The 21558-nt window shown below is 32.1% G+C and overlaps 2 protein-coding genes and 1 long non-coding RNA gene across 3 annotated transcripts in view; 1 reads left to right on the top strand and 2 right to left on the bottom strand.

Annotated features, from left to right (window-relative positions):
• Positions 1-9966: 9966 nt before the first annotated feature.
• LOC110653126 (histone H2B) lies at positions 9967-10830 on the bottom strand. The gene has a single exon (XM_021808729.2). It carries the CDS (start codon positions 10730-10732, stop codon positions 10289-10291), a length of 444 nt encoding a protein of 147 aa, XP_021664421.1. The 5' UTR covers positions 10733-10830; the 3' UTR covers positions 9967-10288.
• A 4084-nt stretch (positions 10831-14914) lies between these two features.
• Positions 14915-21558, bottom strand: part of LOC131178431 (uncharacterized) — a 31532-nt gene continuing 24888 nt past the window's right edge. Inside the window, exon 3 of the long non-coding RNA XR_009147415.1 lies at positions 14915-15038. This is a non-coding gene — a long non-coding RNA (uncharacterized LOC131178431). The remainder of the gene's footprint in view (positions 15039-21558) is intronic.
• Positions 18672-20585, top strand: LOC110652899 (40S ribosomal protein S15a-1). The gene is made up of 4 exons (XM_021808514.2): positions 18672-18823; positions 19561-19711; positions 19811-19971; positions 20290-20585. The coding sequence occupies exons 2-4, from the start codon at positions 19579-19581 to the stop codon at positions 20386-20388; spliced, it is 393 nt and encodes a 130-aa protein (XP_021664206.1). The 5' UTR covers positions 18672-18823; positions 19561-19578; the 3' UTR covers positions 20389-20585.

Below are 21558 nucleotides of genomic sequence, written 5' to 3'. Positions count from 1 at the left end.
TAATCTCATGTCGGTACTGTAATCTGCAGCTTACAGAGCAGACATCGAGAATATTGTATAGTTACTACGATACGTCCTGACAAACTAGGTCTCCTAATTTCTTATCTCTCCTGAATCTTCTATTATCACAAACTTATTCATTCGGGTCATCTACGATGACCAAGAGTGGTATCCTCATCCTTATCTAGGGCAACTGTACTTTTAAGACTCACTTTTATGTATTCGTGTCTTACACGAAATGGGCACACCATTTAAACCCATACTGACAAAAATATAACATTTCTTGGAGTACGTATCCTCATGATAGATCTCACATGTCTACTAACTCTATTTCACATTTTTGTGTACTCCACGAAAATCAAGACACTAACTGAGGTAATCTTATATTTCCCGAGGTATAACGTAGAATCTAGAAACAAAGAATTACAGGAAAAGACGAAACAGAACCCTATACTCCGCATGTGACTCCTAGTAGACTCTTCCCAATACTTAGATAATTTTTCCCTATGAATCTGGAGCCTAAGCTCTGATACTACATTTGTCACGACCCAACCTATGGGCCGGACCGGCACTAGGACCTGGGCCAGCCTAAAGCCCCCGAGGCCCGTAGTAAGCCTAACTGTTCATTAACCCAACTCTAAGGCCCATTTGGTCCCAATATCAAGAAAATAAACGGACAGAGTCCGGCCATAAAATGGACTTACCAACGGGGAGTTTTCGACTCACCCGACCTGTAAACACAATATATAGTCAATTGGGGAGCTCAGCTCACCCTCCACATACTCATCAACATAATAATAAATGAGAGCTCAGCTCCCTCATCCAATCCATCAAACATGCATAGCATATTAAGTTTACAGGTCCCAAAATAATAATTTAGTTTACAGACCCAAATCAAATAACATTTCTAACACATGCGGAAATTCTAAGATTTAACAAGTTTATACAAACAAGAATAATTGACTGCGAGGGAGAAAAGCGAGTTAACCAAAAGAAAATCCTCCCGTAGTCTGAAAAATATTGAACAGGAGTGAGCGTTCGACTCAGAGAGTAAAATATCAATTTTAACCATAATCTCTATAACTATCTAGAACTAATGCACCCTGTAGAGTGAAATGCAACATAAACAATATTTTCACATCATAACATCAAAAAGGTAATTTGGAGCACTCACACACCCTGTAGTATCAATCATAACATATGGGAGCTGATCCCCTATACAGCTCTCTTAAATCCAACCCGTGCCAATAATTACTCAAGCTCGGACTTCCACTTAATAACCAAATCGAGGGTCCCAAATAATTACTCAAGCTTTGACTACCCATCGAAGTAAAGGGTCCCATTTAATTACTCAAGCCGTGACTACCCCGTCCTATCCATAGTCCACACCACATCACACGCACGCCAACGCACGCACACTGCTCCAAATTACCACAACAATATCCATGGCATATTAACAGTTATGAATGCAACATAAATCGTGCCTAGAGTTTAACTAAATAAATATATACATATAAGTGATGCATGGGCATGCTGAACATATAATAATATCGAAATTACAATTAAAATTAATATTTTACTCACAGACTTGACGATAAATTACTGTGGCGGCTGGGCGGAGGAAGAAGGTCATCCCGCTCACGACAATCATATTACATTTATTTAATACAATCTGACTCAATACAAACAAAGAAAAAGACCAATTACGTCCTAAGTCGTGCTGAAAATCCGGCAGAGTCTCCCCTATACCTAGGACCTACCCAACCTGCAAAAGGGTTCAAAACACACTTCTATACTCACAATCCATATATCAACAGTTCAATCATATCACACAGCCCCTCCTGGGCCCATCAAATCAATCATTCATCACAATATGTAAAATTTCAATTTAGTCCTTATAATTGATCATTTTTGCAAAAACTGCTCAAATAAGCTCTAAAAATTATAAAACTCTGCCCCGCGGTCCTTAGAAATATTACTAAGCTATTGCAAAAAGAATCGTAATTTTCTAAGCTACCACGAATATTTTATGGATTTTCAATCCTATTTAAGCACTAGAAAATTACGAAAAAGAAAGGTTCGGGTTTACCTTTGCCGATTCCGACTTCGGGAACGCGCTCGGGATGCCTGACAATGGTGGGGTAGCCAAAACCTCGATCCAATTCGGAGACTTTTCCGGTAGTTGGTCTGTCTGGCCGGAAATTCACAGATCCGGACAACTGTCGAATTTTCGCGAATTGAGGATACCTACACGAAGCCCAATAATAATATATAAAAAATCAGGGGTGTTACAAAATAATTTAAAAATTAAATATAAATTAAAAAAATCCATCCAAACTCAAAAATCAATCAATTCAATCTGAACCAAACTGAAATAGGGTGATTTGATTCGGATCAATTTTTAATCATTTTCGTTCGATTTGATTTCTAAAATATGATAATTCATTTAATTTAGTTTTAATGATTCAGTTCAGTTTAAACCGAATACTCAGCTCTAATCATTTAGTAAAAAATACATTTTACTCAATGATAATCTATCACTATTTAACTCTATAATCTTTCAATCAGTATATCTTATAGTTACACTTTTACCTAAATAATAAAACAAAACATTTAGAAAAAAAAAATCTCACAATAAAAAAATTAAGAAATTTTTATGAAAAAGAAAATATTAAATCCTCGTAGAAAAGAAAAGAAGAACATAAATCCTCTCAAAGGATGACATAAAATTCAGATGGATTTAAAAATTATTGAAAAAAAATATATCATAAATATAAAAAAACACAAAAAGAAAAATAAAAGGAACAACCATAAGTAAAAATCCTTACCTATAACTTTTAAATAAATTTAACAAACATAAAAATTACGAAAAGATTATTGGTATATGATTTTATATTTGTGATTATTATTTTTTATATAAATATAATCTAATTATGAAGTAAATACATTCGTTAAGCATAAATATTCATTTACATAAAATATATTTTATATAAATTCCGTAATAAGTACAATTAATCATTTTACATAATTATATCTAAAGCTTTTTCATATTTAAAATATTTTGTATATTTTTTATATAACGGTTCTAAAATTTCAAACAACAAATTTTTACTTTATTTATTTTTTATTAAAAATATTTGAAAATAATTATATTCCTAATGACAGTAAAATTATTATACATAAAAGATTTTAATATAAAAAAATAAATTTTTTATATTTATATTTTTCACACTCTCTCAATTCTCACAATAATTTTTATTCTCATTACTCTTTTAATTTTTTGATTAATTTTATTTTATTTTTATTTTATGTATAAAAAAATCAACTTGAAGTTCACCCAGACATCCAACAAGCGACGATGAAAAGGAAAACTTGGAGAGACTCCATCATCGTTTTGCCCTAGTTTTTGCTCGGTGGATACCAAGTCTCTCGAAGAAGCATTCGAGAATCAACTTCCATCTTAGCATTCAACACAAGAGAGCAAGCATATCTACTTAAAGAAGGTTAAAGATGAAGCTCCAACTCCAACTCAACCGGACCAAGGTGACAAAGCTCTTAATTTCAAGAAAGTGTTTGGTATAAAATTAACAAGTGAATATTTATTATTTTTATAATTTTTAATTTTTATTAATATTATTTAAATACTTAAAAGAGAATAAATTAATTTTTTATCTCATTAGTATTTATATTTTTTTAGAAATTTAAATATTAATTTTAAAAAAATTAAATTAATAATTATTATTTTTAAAAATAAAAATTTATAAAAATAATATTTAACACTTATTTTATTAACTTTTTACCAAACACACCATAAACTCCATAACTAAGTAAAATGTAATTATTACAGAGAGCGAACACATAATACTAAGAAGACACTTACGAAATAAACACTCAGTCGAGGTGGGACTAGTGTAATGAAGAGTTTCAACATTTTTAATGGAGAAAATGACACGTGTTTAAAAAAATCCGTAAATTATATTTCCATTTCACGTATGAAATATTTAATATCAAACTTATAAATATACATATATTTATTGTGTGTGTTTATTTACTCATATTATTCTAATTTTACATGTGATTTGAATAATTGAAATATTTGTCACTCTCACATGTTTATCAAACCACATCACATTTATTATTAATTGAATTTTATACTTATTTTTTATATTTTTAAAAAGCATTGGTGCATTTATAATGATTAACTACATATACATTAAAATTATATGTGTAAAGTACTTTTTTTTTAATCTAATTATTGTTGTAATAGATGTTTAAAAAGAAATATCTCGTTTTATTTATTATTTTAAAAAATTAAAATAATTAATATTTTTTAATTGTATCTTTATATATTATTATTTTTAATGTATTTGTGTCTTATTAACACTTTTTCATATTTCAATATTTTAATGATATTATTAAATTAATTTAATTAATTATTAATATTTTTTATAAAAATAATATTATTCAATTGTTTCTTAATTTTTATAAAAAATTTAAAAAAAAGTTATTAAAATGAAACGAAGTTCCAAGTTCGTGTTTTAGAAACTTGTAAAACTCTATTTAGCATTTAGTTTCAGAATTTAAAATTATTTTTTTTAAATAAAAGTACTATTTTAAATGCTATTGAGAAAGTAATGTGAAAAAAGCTGTTTTGTTATTTTAGTATTTTTATAACTAAAATTGATTAAATTTAATTTCTAATTATTTTTTAACACTCTCTAAATAGTATATTTAAAAAATTAATTTTCTTAATAGTAGTTTTAAATAACAATGCCAAATAGGCCCTAAGTATAGAGGCACACTGATTTTTGGTCTTCACAATTAATACATAAGTAAGGGATTTTGGCTTTTTTTTTTTTAAATATTTTTGGCTAATTGTGAGTGTAGGGACATTGGGTGTATTCATTATTCAAAAGAATTAAAAGTATTTAGAGCTAAGTTTTGATATCATTTAAAAAAAAAAATCTGATATCATAAAAAAATATTAGAAAAATTATAATTTAATTTTTAAAGTTTGATAAAATTTATAATTTAGTTTCTATATTTTTAAAACTAAATAATTTACTCTAAAAGATTTGACAATATCAATAATTAAGTCTCTATCATTAGAATTTTATTTAAATTATCATTAATTTTAATACAAATGGCTAAAATGTTTTTATCTAAAAATAATTTAGTAGGTAAAAATTTATTTTATTGATAATTTAGTCTATAAAATTTGGTTAAATTTATAAATTAGTGTCTATAGTTTTAAAACTAAGTAATTTAGTTCTTAACATTTTAATAAATTTACAAGTTAATCCAAATTATTAAAATTACAGTTAATTTTCTGTTAAATTTAGTAAAAATACTAAAATATTTTTAACTCTATTTTTAATTTGAAAACATTTTATTAATTATTTAAATAACAATTTGTGTCATTATTCATTTTTTTATATATATAAAAAATTATTATAAATTGATATATATATATAATTATTTATATATTATTAAAATAATAATGACATAAATAGAATTATACGAAATTATAAAGTTTTATATATAAATAATTATAATATTTAAAAATTAATTTATAAAATATATGAATGATTTTGCAATAAACAAAAATTATTAACTTTAAAATAATTAGTACATATTTTAACAATTTAAATTTAAAATATTTAATTTAATGTGACTCACATTTTTTAAAATATAAGAATTAAATTATTAATAAAATAAAATCTTAAAAATTAAATTATTAAGAAAATAAAAATATAAAGACTAAATTATTTTTAAATTAAAAATAAATATAAGAATATTTTAAATATTTTTATTAAAATTAAGAGTAACTTAACGAAATTTAAATGATAAGAATTAAATTGTCTTACATTAAATTATTTAATTTTAAAAATATAAAAATTAATTTATATATTTTATCAAATTATAGTTCGCCCAAAAATATTTAGCAAAAAGCTCAATTTTCTATATTGACGCTCTGTCACAGTAAATGTATAATTTGACACGTCTTTGATATGGTGCACAAAATATTTACTCAAATCAATCACACCTAACTTAAAGAAACAAATAAAATGTACAAGATATATATGGCCAAACATATACTTACATTCATGGGTGTGTATTATTCAATTTTAATCAAATTATTAAACTGAAATTCGATTATTTTAATAATAATGAATTTAATTTAATTTTTAATTAATAATTTAAAAATTTTTAATTTTTGCTTATCAGTTCAATAAATTTTAATTTAGTAAACAAACTAATCGAAATAATTAAAATTATATTAATTAATGTATTACTTATATTTTTCTTAATAATATATTATTTAGAATTATTATTATTATAACTTTATTAATAATATTTAATTTATAATTATTCTTTTATTGATAATAAATCATATTTACTATTTTATAAATTAAAAATATTAAAAATGTATTTTTACTTATATTTAATTAATTAACTAATAATATAAAATATAAATTATATTTTCTCAATTATAATCAACAATCGAACGAATATTTTCGTTCTCGGTTTGGTTTAATTTTCTCTCAATTTCAAATTCAATTTGATTTGAATAATATAAATAGAGTCGATTAAATTTTAGTTAACTCAAAATTCAGTTCGATTAACTGAATGCTCACTCTTATTTGTAATTTTATACTATTTGAAATTAATTCATTAATACATGAACTAAAATCATATTTTATTCAACATTTGAATTTATAAAAATCATAATAATTATACACAAATTAGCGATGTCATTGATAACTTATAAAAATAAATAAAAAAAATGAATAAATGATCTCACTTATTGTTAATAGTACTTTAAATTTTATTAATTGTCCTCTAAATTTTCATTCATGATAATCATTTCATTAAGGGTAACTATTTTATGAAAATTTATAACATAAGCTCCCTTTGTTTCGTTCACATTTTTTTAATATTTGAAACACCAAGGAATAGGTCAATAAAAAATATTTTTCTAGTTAAACCTTTTTTTTTTTTCCAGAAGATAATAGGTTTCATTAAAACAAAAAGGCTAAAAAGCCTGATTACAAATCTTGAAAGAAAGCATAGTTATTCAAGGTTATTGGTCTAATACTAAAAAGGCCCTAATATTACCCAAATCACTTAGCCCACAATAGACCAAAAGGTCTCAACCAAACATAGCCCTAGACTCAGAGATCGGGTTTCCAACCAGAATGAAGATCCAGCATGGCAAACTATTAACGCCGCACCAACTTCAACAAATCATCAACTGCCGAACCAACATCGCCACACAGTTGGATTCCTCCTTTTGATGGCCTGCATTGACGAAGACTGGTTCATTTCTAGTTAAAAAAACTAGAAGCATATGACGCAACCACCACAAGCTGTAGAAGTTAGGGGCACTTATAAGAGCAGACCCAAGGTCCTTAAACCCAAGGGAGAACCAAAAGTCACCAAGGCAAGAAAGTAAAAGGATCACACCAACAGAGAGAAATGGGCCACGATGACTCTGATCGTCGGCGAACCACTCGCGCCATACCCTTACTCCAGCCAGCAAGCAAATGCAATGATCCTTCCCATCCCTCGTTTAACCATTACGCACACAGTATGATAGTAAGAAAAAGCCCTCACCATTCAGCCCAACCTACAGTAAAATCACAAAATACAATAAAAAAAATTATGTACGCCCCACCTAGAGATGGGAAGGGACAAACCCACGCCCAAGCGAAGGAAGGGGAGGCCATCTCCTACCCGGAGGGAGAGAGGACAGCTGCTGGACCAACAGAAATTGAGATTGGCTCTCAATAAAGAAGATAAAACAGAGAGAAAACCCAAAACTAGAGCTTTTAAATGTAGTTAAACCTAGTATTACAACTTCTTCTACCCATCCTGTATATTGTCATTTTTCTTCCGTGTTGGAATAGAAACTTATTAATAGACATTTTATAAAAAAAAGTTTTTTTTTTCCTCTTTTTAAGAGAAAAAAAAAATATTACTTTTCTCAATAGAAATTTTACAGAACCTGATAAATTCCTTTTCTATCTATATTAAGACTTATTCTAATTGAAAAAGAATTGAAAACAGATTCCATTATAACTATATCATATATAGTGAAGCAATAAAAATTAAACAATTTTTGATAAAAATAACTTCTGAACTTTAACAATTTTGTTAAAATATAAAAATATTTATAAGTGCACTACATAAATACAAACAATGAAAAATATCTTAAGGAAAAAAATTTCTTACAAAACATTTTTTTAATAGAGATTGCAGGTTTGATCATTTATGGTTTTGACAATCTTAATATGCCTTCAAATAATTAGAGATATTAAATTATATTTAGCATATTTGCTCTTGCTAAAGAGACACTATCATATTAATCTATTGTAGTAGAGAAGGGTTGTTCATAAAAAAGTGAGGCTACTGTGTGAGGTTAACAGTAACAAAGTATAGATATAATTTTGATATCAATTTTTCACAAAATAAATAAAGTCTTAATCAGGAAAAATTATAGTCCATTCAATAATAAGCAAAATTATTTTTTATTTTTTTAACAAATTATAGTAACAATTATGTTTATATGATTTTTAGAAATTTAGGTATTCAATGAGTTACATTTTATTTCAAATATTGGATTAGTTTCAATTGATTTTAGTTTAAGGGCCTGTTTCGTTTAACTGTTGGATACAACTGATAAGCTATTAGCTGATATAGCTTATTTATATTAAATTTTTGATAAAATTATATTTAACTGTTGCGGTTGATATGCAAAATAACTAATAAAAATATATATTATATAATTTATTTTATTATTAAAATAAATATAATATTATAAATTTATTATATTATTTATTTTATTATTAAATTAAATATATAATTATTAATTTTGTATATTATATTATTTATTATATTATTAAAATATATATATAATTATTGATTTATTATATTACATCATTTATTTTATTATTGAAATAAAAAAATAATTAAATAACTTTAAAAATATAGTTATAAAATAATTATTATTGTTGATAAAAAAAACTTATAATTAATTTTAAGTTCTTAAATACAAAAATATATTTTTTTATAAACAAATATTTTATATTTTATATTATTAATAAAAAAACATTCTAATAAATATATAATACATTAGTTAAGATATTAAAATTATAAATAAAAAAATAAAAATATTAATAATATTAATTTTTAAATTAAATAAAAAAATTAATATAATCAATAAAAAATTAAATCAATTATCAACAAATAAAATATAACTTTAAAATAAAATAAAATAAAAATAGAGTTACAAATTACAGCTGAAAGTATTATGTTAATACTCATCAACTATCAACTTTAATTTTTTTAGTAATTTTAAATTTATTAAATACTTTCATTTAATTATTTGAATGTGTATGAACTATTAATTATACCCTACATGTAAACCACACGCCTCAGAAACCTTGGATTAATTTCAAATTTTAGAGGATGTAAGCATATTCTGAGCCTGATATATATGCACAGGCAGTATAAGAAATAACATGCAGACAATGATCAAAATTACAGCCTTTATGTCATGCTTGGACGCAGTTTTTCTCTCATATTAGAGAATTTATTAAATACAATACGACAAATACATACCCTCGATAGTTAATCAGGACGACAATTGATCATATCATAGATTCGATTGAAGCCCACAGTGACCAATGCTACAATTGTTGTATTGTAAATTCTCCCACATACTGAGCATATATTCCTAATTTCCATTGTTAAAGTTATCTCCTGATTTCGAATCTTCCCATCAATGTTAATTGTTTAAATTGTTTTATATTTGAGCTTCAAAAATAGAATCAGCATCTTCAGAAACTTTCAACATTCATCTTCCTCTGTGCTTGAGCAATACGCAGAACAGAGCAGAGCTGATCAGAACAGAACATGGCCTGTTTATTTTCGGAGTACAATTTGAATTTGAAAGAATTCAAATCAGCAAGAAAAGCCAACAATCAACTTGACCAAAATAATCGTCAATTTACACAAACCCAAAATCCCTCTCATCTTCTTCAAATTCACAAATCTATTTTGACAAACACAATCAAGCGACTTTTGTATTTCAATTCTAACATAGAAACATGGGGATCGAGAAGATCCAAGCTTTAACTATAAACCCAAATCAAATTCAAAAAAAAAAAAAAAAACACTAGAAATAGTAAAATAAACCATTACCTTACCTAACCCTACACATACACACAAGAAACCCTAATTCACTACCAACAAACAAACGAGCCTCCTGTAGTCCTGCACTGCTTCAAGAGCTAGTGAACTTGGTCACTGCCTTAGTCCCCTCAGACACAGCATGCTTTGCCAACTCTCCAGGCAACACCAATCTCACAGCGGTCTGGATCTCCCTCGAAGTAATTGTTGGTTTCTTGTTGTACCTCGCTAGCCTCGACGCTTCCTGTGCAAGCTTCTCGAAAATATCGTTTATAAAGGAGTTCATGATACCCATTGCCTTGCTCGAGATCCCGATGTCTGGGTGGACCTGCTTCAAGACCTTAAAGATGTAGATCTTGTATGTCTCCGTGCTCTTCTTCACGCGCTTCTTTTTCTTGTCTCCAGCCGCCGCGCCACCATCTTTTGGTAGCTTCTTTCCGGCCTTCGGCTTCTTCTCCGCCGGAGCTTTCTCTGCCACTGTCTTCTTCTCTTCCGCGGGCTTCTTCTCAGCCGGCTTCTTCTCCGCCTTTGGTGCCATTCTTGGAGAGAGAGTTTGGCTCCTTAGATTTTAGAGAGAGAACGTAAAGCGTAACTGCGTAAGCTGAAAGAGATATTTTTTAGAATTCGGCGTGTGGCATTGTTTATATAAAAAGCGGTGATGGGATGCTATTGGTCAATGGAATTTCACGCGGATCGGTGACGTGGATATCTCAGCCCATTGGATTTGTTTTTGAATCGACGGAGGAGACTGGCTTGTCCTATTGGGAAACTATTAGTTTAAGTGAGGTGTAAATCGGATCCATGATGTGGACTTTAGGGACCGTCGGATTGAGTATTACGTCTTCACTTAGAATCGACGGTAATCAGAGTCAGCTTAACATTACTGTTTAAGACAGCTGTTAACAAAAATAATTTTTTAAATATATTATTTTTTAATTAAATATATTAATTAAAAATTAATAAAAAAATATTATTCTAAACAAGCATTAAGTGGTTTGAGTGATTAATAGAAAAACTTTGATAAATTTAAATATTAAAATTATTTTGATATATATATATAGAATTTATTATATTTAAGAATTAAAAAAAAAAAATTCATCATTCGCTAAATTATATTATATATATATATATATATATATATATATATATATATATATATATATATATATATATCTATTTTACCTTTTTAATGGAGTTAAATAGCTTTTTTTTTTAAACTACATTAAATGCCTATCAGAAATTAAAATATAATTTTTTTTTTCATTTGTAAAAGATGTTAAGTTATATGATATTTTTTATAATTTTTATTTTAAAATTATGAATATAAGTTTGGGATAATGATATTTTTATAAAATATGATTTTTAAAGGTGTTTACCTTTCTATATTAGATAAATGAGTGCCTTCCTCAAATGAATTTCACAAATTTCTATGAAATTTAATTAATTTCATGTAGTTAATTTGTAAATATTTTATAATTGAATTTTAAAAAATTAATTATAACTAAAATCAATACCTATTAAATTTGATGAAATTTAAATTAAATTTAACAAATTTAAGATAACAAAATTTGTTAGATAACAATGCTCATATATTACTCATAAATATATACCGCCTCTCCTTCATTTTCTTATTCCCTCTCTCTCTCTCCTGCATGCCTCTCCCTTCCTATCTCTCTTTCCTACCTCTCTCTCTCTCTTAACTTTCTCTCCCTTTCTCCTCCTATCTCTATCATGCCTTTTTCTTCCTCTCTCTCCATCCCTCTTTTAACTTTCTCTCCCTCTCTCCTACTTTGTCTCTCCTACTTTTATCTTATCATTTAGAGTAGTTTATGAAGCAAGAATAAATGAATTTTAACAATAAAATTACACTAAATATGAACTACATGTCATTCAATAGGATTTTATATTTTAAATTGTGACATACCAAATATTGGAATTTATTTATCCTCGCTTCATAGACTACCATCAATAATAAATGAAAGTAGGACAGAGAGAGAGCAGGAGAGAGGAAAAGAGAGGTAAAAGAGATAAATAACTCCTTTCTCTCTCTAATTTCCTAGGGAGTGATTTTCCTCTGAAAGGCTTTTATTCTTTTTGGATACCCACACCCTTGTTCCTCAATTAACTTGAGCCATCCTGTGCCCTTTGGGGTAGGGGAAGCTTCCTTCTCCTCCCCAGGACATGGGCTTCTCTCCTCATCATTTAGTGAGGTTGTATGTAGTTTTATGCTTGATTTTGTTGGGTTGCAAGTTAAACAATTTGGAGAGGGTCATGGAGTTTCCTGCATATGGGTTTGTCAATTGAAGGAACCATGTTTAACATTGCTGTCACGACCCAACCTATGGGCCGGACCGGCACTAGGACCTGAGCCAGCCTAAAGCCCCTGAGGCCCGTAGTAAGCCTACTATTCATTAGCCCAACTCTAAGGCCCATTTGGGCCTAATTTCAAGAAATCAACCGGACAGAGTCCGGCCATAAAGTGGACCTTTCAACGGGGAGTTTTTTGACTCGCTCGACCTGTAAATAAAATATATCATCAATTGGGGAGCTCAGCTCACCCTCCACATACTCAAATCAACATAAAGATAAATGGGAGCTCAGCTCCCTCATCCAGTCCATCAAACCTGGGCTACCCGGAAAAACCATATCTACATCTATGTTGTCACTAAGTGGGGTAGCTACCGACAAAGGGCATTCTAAAGTTGTAGGGTTTCTACCCAATCTCATAGCAAACACAGGGGAGACAAATGAGTGCGTAGCACCCGGATCTATCAAATCACGAGCCTCATAGGAACAGACCAGAAGAAGACCTGCCACAACTGCATTTGAAGCTTGAGCATCTTGATGGGTCAGGGTGAAAACCCGAGCTTGACCCCTACCCTGAGTGGCAGAACCCTGATACTGACTTCTACCTCCTTATCTGCCTCCAAATCCACGTCCCCCTTGTCCTCGGCCTGAATCGATCGCCTACCATGCCGAAGCACCGGATACAATTGACGAGGAACATTTGCAATGTAACCTGTGACCCCATCGTGGCTCATCAACACGGCATTCCCTAGCAAAGTGACTCGTTGGTCACACCTGAAGCATACTCCTGAACCCATCATACAAGGTCCTGAATGTCCTCTTCCACACTGTGCACAAGGTGCCAAGGAGGATCTGAACTGCACCAGGCTGCACTGTACCCGTGACCACTCTGGATCCGCACCACGGTGCGAACCCTCGAGATTTGTGTCTAAAACCACTCCTCTTATTCCTACTTTTTCCTCTGTAATTACTCTGGCCACCACTGTCTGGAGTACCCATTTGGGGAACACCGGTAGAACCCTCTGCTCTGTTTTTCTTTGCTCTTCCACTGTCATCCACAGCATAGCTAATCTCAATCATGCAGCTCGATCAACCACCACATCAAAAGACTGATCAGACATCATGGCCAGGTTCGCATACCTTCTGTCAAGCCCCTTTAGGAATCTTTTCACCTTCATAGTTTCTGTAGCTACTGCTGTAGGGGCATATCTGCTCAATTTCAAAAATTCTATAGCATATTCATCTACAGACCTGCCATTCTATCTTAAGGCCTCAAAGGCCCACTGCTTCTGATCTCTGAAGCTTTCAGGCACAAACCGATTGATGAACAGTTCCACAAACTGAGTCCACGACAAACCCTCCATCCGAGGTAATATGTAGTCATTCATCCATTGTCTAGGCATAGGCCCCATGACATGCTACATACACTCTATAAGTCTTCTATCACCAATCGCACTTGCTCTCTGCACATGCAGGAATCCAAAAACCGATATGCATCATCTGACACATCATAAGTACCAGGCACCAACTTCTTAAAATTGATTATCTGTTTGTGAGGTTTCCCTCTTGGTGCGGTGGACTGCTGCTGCTGTGGAGGATGGACCATATACTGCGCCATCATATCGATGGTCCTCTGCAAACCAGCTAGAGTAGCTACCATGGGGTCCATGGGACCCTGTGCCATGAAAGACTGATCATGAACTATTAGCAGCTGCTCTTCTACTTGAGCAGCTCGAGGCCTCCTACCCCGCCTCCTCGGGGTAGGCGCCTCATCTTATGTTGACACCTCGTCAGGCACATCAGTTGCAGTGCGATGGCGGCTCTCTCACCTTCTACGCATTTTCCGAAATTCAAAGATTAGCCCACAAAATTCAAAATTACTCATTACACAGCTCTATAGACTCATATTTACACACAATATATGAAGCAAAAACTAGAAGCAAATATGACAATGCAAGACGAATGTGGACCCTATTTTTTTCCGCATGTGACTCCTAGTAGACTCTTCCCAACACTTTAGATGAACATTCCCTAAGAATCTGGAGCCTAAGCTCTGATACCATATTTGTCACGACCCAACCTATGGGCCGGACCGGCACTAGGACCTGGGCCAGCCTAAAGCCCTCGAGGCCCGTAGTAAGCTTACTATTCATTAGCCCAACTCTAAGGCCCATTTGGGCCCAATTTCAAGAAATCAACCGGACAGAGTCCAGCCATAAAGTAGACCTTTCAACGGGGAGTTTTTTTTACTCGCCCGACCTGTAAACAAAATATATCATCAATTGGGGAGCTCAGCTCACCCTCCACAAACTCAAATCAACATAAAGATAAATGGGAGCTCAGCTTCCTCATCCAGTCCATCAAACATGCATATAATAATTTTACAGGTCCACATAACAATTTATATTACAAACCCGAACCATTTAAATATTTCTAACACATGCGGAAATTCTAGGAGTAAATAAAATTACACAAATATTGATAAACAACCTGCGAAGGAGAAAAGCAGGTTAACCACAATAAAATCCTCCTGTAGCCTGAAAAAATATTGAACAGGAGTGAGCGTTCGACTCAGAGAGTAAAATATCAATTTTAACCATAATCTCTACAACTATCTAAAACTAATGCACCCTGTAGAGTGAAATGCAGCATCAACAATATTTTCACATCATAACATCAAAAAGGTAATTTGGAGCACTCACGCACCCAGTAATATCAATCATAATATATATGGGAGCTGATCCCCTATACAGCTCTCTTAATTCCAACTGTGCCAGCGAAGAACTCAGCTCGGACTTCCACTTAATAACCAAATCGGGGTCCCAGCGAAGAACTCAAGCCGTGTCTACCCCGAAGGATCGGGTCCCAGCGAAGATCTCAAGCCGTGTCTACCCGTCCTATCCATAGTCCACACCACATCACACGCACGCCAACGCACGCACACTGCTCTAAATTACCACAACAATATACATGGCACTTTCACAGTTATAAATGCAACATAAATCGTGCCTAAAATTTATCTACATAGATATATGCATATAAGTGATGCATGGGCACGCTTGAACATATAATAATAGTGAAATTACAATTAAAATTAACATTTTACTCACAGACTTGACAACGGTCACTGGGGCGGATGGGCGGAGGAAGAAGGCTGTCCCGGCTCACCTGACAATTACATTACAATTATTTAATACAAATAACTCAATACAAATCAAGAAAAGACCAAATATGTCCTAAATCGTGCCGAAAATCCGACAGAGTCTCCCTTATACCTATGACCTACCCAACCTGCAAAAGGGCTCAAAACACACTTCTATATTCACAACTCATATATCCACAATTCAATCACATCACACAGCCCCTCCTGGGCCCATCAAATCAGTCATCTATCACAATATGTAAAATTTCAATTTAGTCCTTATAATTGATTATTTTTGCAAAAACTACCCAAACAAGCTCTAAAAATTCTAAAACTTTGCCCCGCGGTCCTTAGCAATATTACTAGGCTATTGCAAAAAGAATCATAATTTTCTGAGCTACCACGAATATTTTATGAATTTTTAATCCTATTTAAGCATTAAAAAATTATGAAAAAGCAAAGTTCGGGTTTACCTTTGCCGATTCCGACTTCGGGAACGCGCTCGGGACATCTGACAATGGGGGGGTAGCCAAAACCTCGGTCCAATTCGGAGACTTTTTCAGATGCAGTGCATGCGGCGAAAATTCATGCACTGGTCAATCGCCGAATTTCCACGAATTGAGGATAAGTACACGAAGCCCACAACACGGGGGGTTAGTACATAAATTTTTCAGAATTTTCTAAGCTCATTTAATGCTCGAAAAGACATTGCGAAGTTCCGTGGGACCCATCGAAAAACGGTGTCGGAAAAATTTGAAATTTATGTCGCCGCGAAGCTCTCGACGAGTGGAGCGCTCTGGTACTCTCGATTTTCTCGTGGGATTCACAGTTTGCGAGAAATCTAGCCCGAAAGTCAAAATGGGCTAAAACTTCCCGGGCAAAAATTGGACAAACCGCTCGATGGATTTCGGTGTTCTTGGTGTCTATGGAAAGCTCTCGACGAATAGATGAGTTCAGACACAAGACCCGGTCCGATTGGTGGCCGGATCGACCGGATTTTGGCCGGGAAGGTGAACGGTCATGCGTGCACTGCGCGTCGCTTCTGGAGCCGTTTTTCGGCGTTCAGCAGCCGCTACCGGGAGGTGGGGAGGCAGGGGAGGTGGCGGTGCGGCAAGGGGAGGAGGGAGAAGAGAGAAAAGAGAGAGAGAAGGGGAGGAGGTCGGACTCGCGCGGGGAAGGGAAGAAGAAAAAGAAAAGCTGGTCCGATTCGACCGGTCCCATCCGGTCCGGTTCGATTCGGCCGGTTCGATTCATGATACAAAATTTTTGAATTTTTACTTTGCCTCTGGACCGAAAACGAGGTCCAAAAATTCCGAAAAAATTTCAGAAAACTCAGAAAAATTCATAGATTTCAAATATATTTTTAGTTTTGCCATGTGGTTTTTAAATTAATTTTTAAAAATCATCAAAGTTTATATTTTCGAAAAATCGAACCCGATTTTTAAAATTAGAAAAATCTCAAATAATTTCTTAAAATTTAAATAAAATTAAAATATCCATAATACTCATAAAATAATAAAATTTAAAATTTTGGGGTATTACAATTGCTCTATTCTTCTTAGCATTTCTTGTGTTCAGTTTTGGTAGGTTAAGCAAGTGAGCAACTCTATAGTAGGTTCCAAGGAAGGCATCTCTAAGGAGTTAGAGTTAGCGTTTAAAAGTCTTTTCTTGGTTTTCCATGGCCAGAGGAGATTGAGATGCCATGACTTTTGCCCTCCTCTCTCCTCTATTGATGATAGTTTTTTTATGCCAGGCGATTCTACTAGAGATAGTGGCTTGTTTCTTTGTTTGTGGGTTTCATTATTATCCTCGAGGAGTCATACTCCAAGCTTACAAAGTTTTGACAAAGAAACCTTATTATTATGGTCTCCAACAATCTCTTCTAACTGGTCCCATAGATGGCTACACTGCAAAAGGTTCTGGGGCTCTCTGTTTGGGTCTCTTAGGAATTAAGGTTAGGTTTTGGTTGGTTGAGTTCTAGGCTTTATGGATGGGCTTAGGCTTGAGCAGTTTTTCGTTTGAAAGAAAAATCAAATCAAATCGAGCCATTTCAGTTCAATCGATTAGATTTTTTTTATTCTGTTGGTGCGGTTCGATTAGAGATTTTTAGTATGTTTAGTTTTTTGTTTGGTTCGCTTTGATTTTTTATCAGTTAAAACTAACAAAACTGACTAAACCGAATAACAAACGACACAAGTGATTTTTCAGCTCAGGATTGCTATTTTTATGAAGTGATGTTTGTTGTTTGTATAGACATTTATGTATTTTGGATTGTAATTTCATGGTACATTTTATGAAATATGGATTTATAATTTTATGGACTTGTGGATTTATATGTTATGTACTTTTGAATGGCCATTTATATATTATTGATATTTATAAATAGGTTTTTTTTTTTGTAAACAAGTTTAGGATTGCTCTTAATAAATTGTTGTTTTATTAGATGTAAATAGGTTATTTTGTAAAATTCCAAAGTTTCGATATAATGCAAAGAAACTGAACTGAATTCTTATTTTTTGGTTTAAATTGGTTTGATTCGATCTACTTTTTTAAGTGATTCAGTATTTTGATTTTTTATATTTGATTTGATTCAAAATCAAACCAACCGAATACTCCCCCTTAGATGGGCTTGCTTATTGGTTGAGCTTTTTTGTTCAGGCCTTAAGCCTTTATCTACTGCATTTGTCCTATGGGCTTTTACAATGGATTTGCATTAAAAAAAGTAATGGAACTCATCTTTAAATGTATTCTAATGTTGTAGTTAATTTGAACTAAATATTATTTAAACCAATAAAAAAATTAAGTGCAGTTATGAATAGTTTAAATTCATATGAGAATGAATTTTTTAATAATGAAATTAAATAGTTATATATAAATTTATATATTTTATAGATATATTTTAATTAATTTTATATATATCTAATATAAATATTCAATATGACTGTGGTTAAACTCATTTTCACACGAGGATCTTATATTAGATCACCTTAAAAAGTTTTAATTTAAACCCTAAAAATTGTGGCTTTTCACTCGTGAAAATTGCAGTCACAGGGACAGTTTCGTAAATTGATCCAGCCAAATAAGCCCTACAAGACGCCCCAAAATGCTTAACCCTACAGCCGCTTCTTCCACTGCTCCAAGCTTCCAGCTACCAGACGTAGCCTCCGTTTCTGCCCTCCGGTAAATATTTCCCTCTACTTGTCTCTCACCGTCTAAGTACCAGATTAAAATGATTTTGTTTCAATAGAAGCATTTGAAACATACACTAAATATTGTATGATTCAAATCTGCATCTCTTTTATAACTTGAAGGAGGATTTTCAAAGAGGTTCACTGATTCTGATCAGGACGCTTTTGTTCTATTGAAGATAATGCTTTTGTTATCTCAACGTTAACATTCACCCTTATTTAAGTTTTTTGATGAAGTACTGATGCGCTTTTCTTGAAATACCTATTCTTAAGGTTACGTGTGGTGTGATTTACTTTGCTTTGGTCGGATTAGAAATTTTGTCTCATGTGATTTGGGTTTAGCGCAGAGAGTTCGTGCCAGTATTGGGTTTAGTTATGTTTTTTTGGGTTATCATCTGTTTTGAGAAATGATAATTTGATTCTAAAGATGTTCTCGTGTGCGAATGGATCTTTGTTTGGCCTATTTAAATTATTGTTTGTTTTAGTGGCATTGTGATGGATTTTAGTTTGATTTATTTGTGTGGATGTCACTTAAGGAACCATTAAAACAAAGCCAATGTTTATTTATATTGAGCTAATGAAATCTTCTTTCTCGATGCAATTTTTATTGTTTATTTTGCCTGTGTATGGCTTTGTGTTACTTGATGTTGAAATGTAAATAGCACACATTTTTCCTCTTGCTTTTGCATTTATTTATTTTTTAATTTAAATTTTGTTAACATTTTTCAGTAGCTTGCATTTGGAAGAATGGTGAGAGTCAGTGTTTTAAATGATGCTCTGAAGAGCATGTATAATGCAGAGAAGAGGGGTAAACGACAGGTTATGATCAGGCCATCCTCAAAAGTGATCATCAAGTTTCTTTTGGTCATGCAGAAGCATGGTTTGTTCATGTGCAATTTTAGGCTTTTCCTCTTACTGGAGTACTACTAGAATTTGTAAAAATTTTTTGGTTTTTATATTATCTGTATTGATATTGCAGGTTATATTGGAGAGTTTGAGTATGTTGATGATCACAGAGCTGGCAAAATTGTGGTTGAACTGAATGGGCGGTTGAACAAATGTGGAGTTATTAGTCCTCGCTTTGATGTTGGAGTCAAAGAGATTGAAGGTTGGACTGCTAGATTGCTTCCTTCAAGACAGGTGAGTCTTAAAAATGCAGTTTCAGAGAACAAAAGTTTTCAATTTAGGGAAATTGATTTTTTTTTTTTGGCCAAATGGGATATCTAGGAGTTTGGTGTCAACTCTGTTTTTATGTTTTCTATTGGAAGGTAGTTTAATGGGTGTTATTTTGTCTCTTAGGTCTAGTTTTTGGGAACTGGTTAGCACCTTTTCTTTCTGGCTCATGTGCATTACAATGTCATTGTATTAAAAGTTTATTTGTAGATGCTGTTTTGTAGTTACATATATACGGTTTTAGCACCCTGAAGGGTATTTAATTTTTTTAATGAATATGTGCAGTTTGGATATATTGTGCTGACAACATCTGCTGGTATCATGGATCATGAAGAAGCTAGGAGAAAGAATGTTGGAGGCAAAGTACTTGGTTTCTTTTATTGATAATGATAAGAGTTTTTTGGGATAATTTTTGGCTTACTGCTGAGTAGTTTATCCAACTATCCCAATTTTCATTTTAAATGTTTATGATGTTATTATTTTGTATCTGAGGGAAACTTTTCCTTTGGTTATGACTTGAGATTATGTACTATGCCATCTGAGATTTTGAGTAGTCGAACCTGAAGTTGTTGCCTGATAAACATTGCCTGGTTTTTGTTTCTTCTTTCTTGTGACATTAGTATTTCTAAAGCGCCTGCGCATGAGGTGAATTCTTTGTATGCATAGAACACTGTCTTTGGATTTCTCTGGTGAAAAGCTCCTCTAAGGAGATGCCAAATTGCTGATTCTGGAAAGATGATAGTAAATCACCTTGGATTATCTAGCCTTTGTCTTGCTTATTCATTAATTGAAGCGCTGGAATGCCATAACTAATCATTCCAATCTTGGATTATGCTCATTCCAGGATTGATTATGAACAGGTTTATCAAGGGAAGGTCCATAACATACATCTTTAGTGGTGTTGATTATTTCAACAGTTTTTGTTTTGGCCTAACTAGGATCCTTTAGTTGAGGTTGTTGGTCTGTGAGTCTTGTGTTAGGGACTCTGTTTTTTCATAGTTTGTTTTGAAAGCCATCTTTCTTTTTTCCCTTTCTGGTTTATCTGTATGTGCAGACAATTTTATATTGTTAGTTCTGATAATGATATCAAGCAGGGGAAGTTTCCAATTTCAAGTTTGGTCAAGTCTGTCGTTAATGGTCTTTGCATTATTTTCCGGCATCTGTTTCTCTTTAAGGAAATTTCCTCCCACCCCCTCCTCTTTAATTATCAGGCATATCATTGAAGTTGGTATCTTGTTGCAATCACTTTCCTGAACAGTAAGTGGTTGAACGGTAAAAAATTTAAGCAATTTGCATCTTTCACTTTCAGTGATTTGGACCATTGTTGGATGCTGATTTTGATCTGGCGTGGGAGAACATTGTTTTAAGTCACCGTCCAACTATATTGATTGAAATGTCGAAATAACTAACACACATACAACAAAAGAAATGAAATTAAACGAAGCTCTCAATCAAGAGGAGCTGAAAAAGATTTCCCCTCATTATGATAACGATGACAAGTTTCTGGGAACTGCATTTTTACATGTAGCACCCAATGGTTTTCTCCATAAAATG

The sequence above is a fragment of the Hevea brasiliensis genome, chromosome 1, assembly GCF_030052815.1.
Source record: "Hevea brasiliensis isolate MT/VB/25A 57/8 chromosome 1, ASM3005281v1, whole genome shotgun sequence".
NCBI classification, from domain to species: Eukaryota; Viridiplantae; Streptophyta; class Magnoliopsida; order Malpighiales; family Euphorbiaceae; genus Hevea; species Hevea brasiliensis.
This window is presented reverse-complemented; position numbering and strand designations above follow the sequence as displayed.

Excerpts from the sequence above, each read along its gene's own strand:
- LOC110653126 (XM_021808729.2), bottom strand. The coding sequence starts at position 10,732 with ATGGCACCAAAGGCGGAGAAGAAGCCGGCTGAGAAGAAGCCCGCGGAA.
- LOC110652899 (XM_021808514.2), top strand. The coding sequence starts at position 19,579 with ATGGTGAGAGTCAGTGTTTTAAATGATGCTCTGAAGAGCATGTATAAT. Across the intron at positions 19,712-19,810 it reads TTTGGTCATGCAGAAGCATG|GTTATATTGGAGAGTTTGAG; the intron begins GTTTGTTCATGT and ends TTGATATTGCAG. Across the intron at positions 19,972-20,289 it reads GATTGCTTCCTTCAAGACAG|TTTGGATATATTGTGCTGAC; the intron begins GTGAGTCTTAAA and ends GAATATGTGCAG.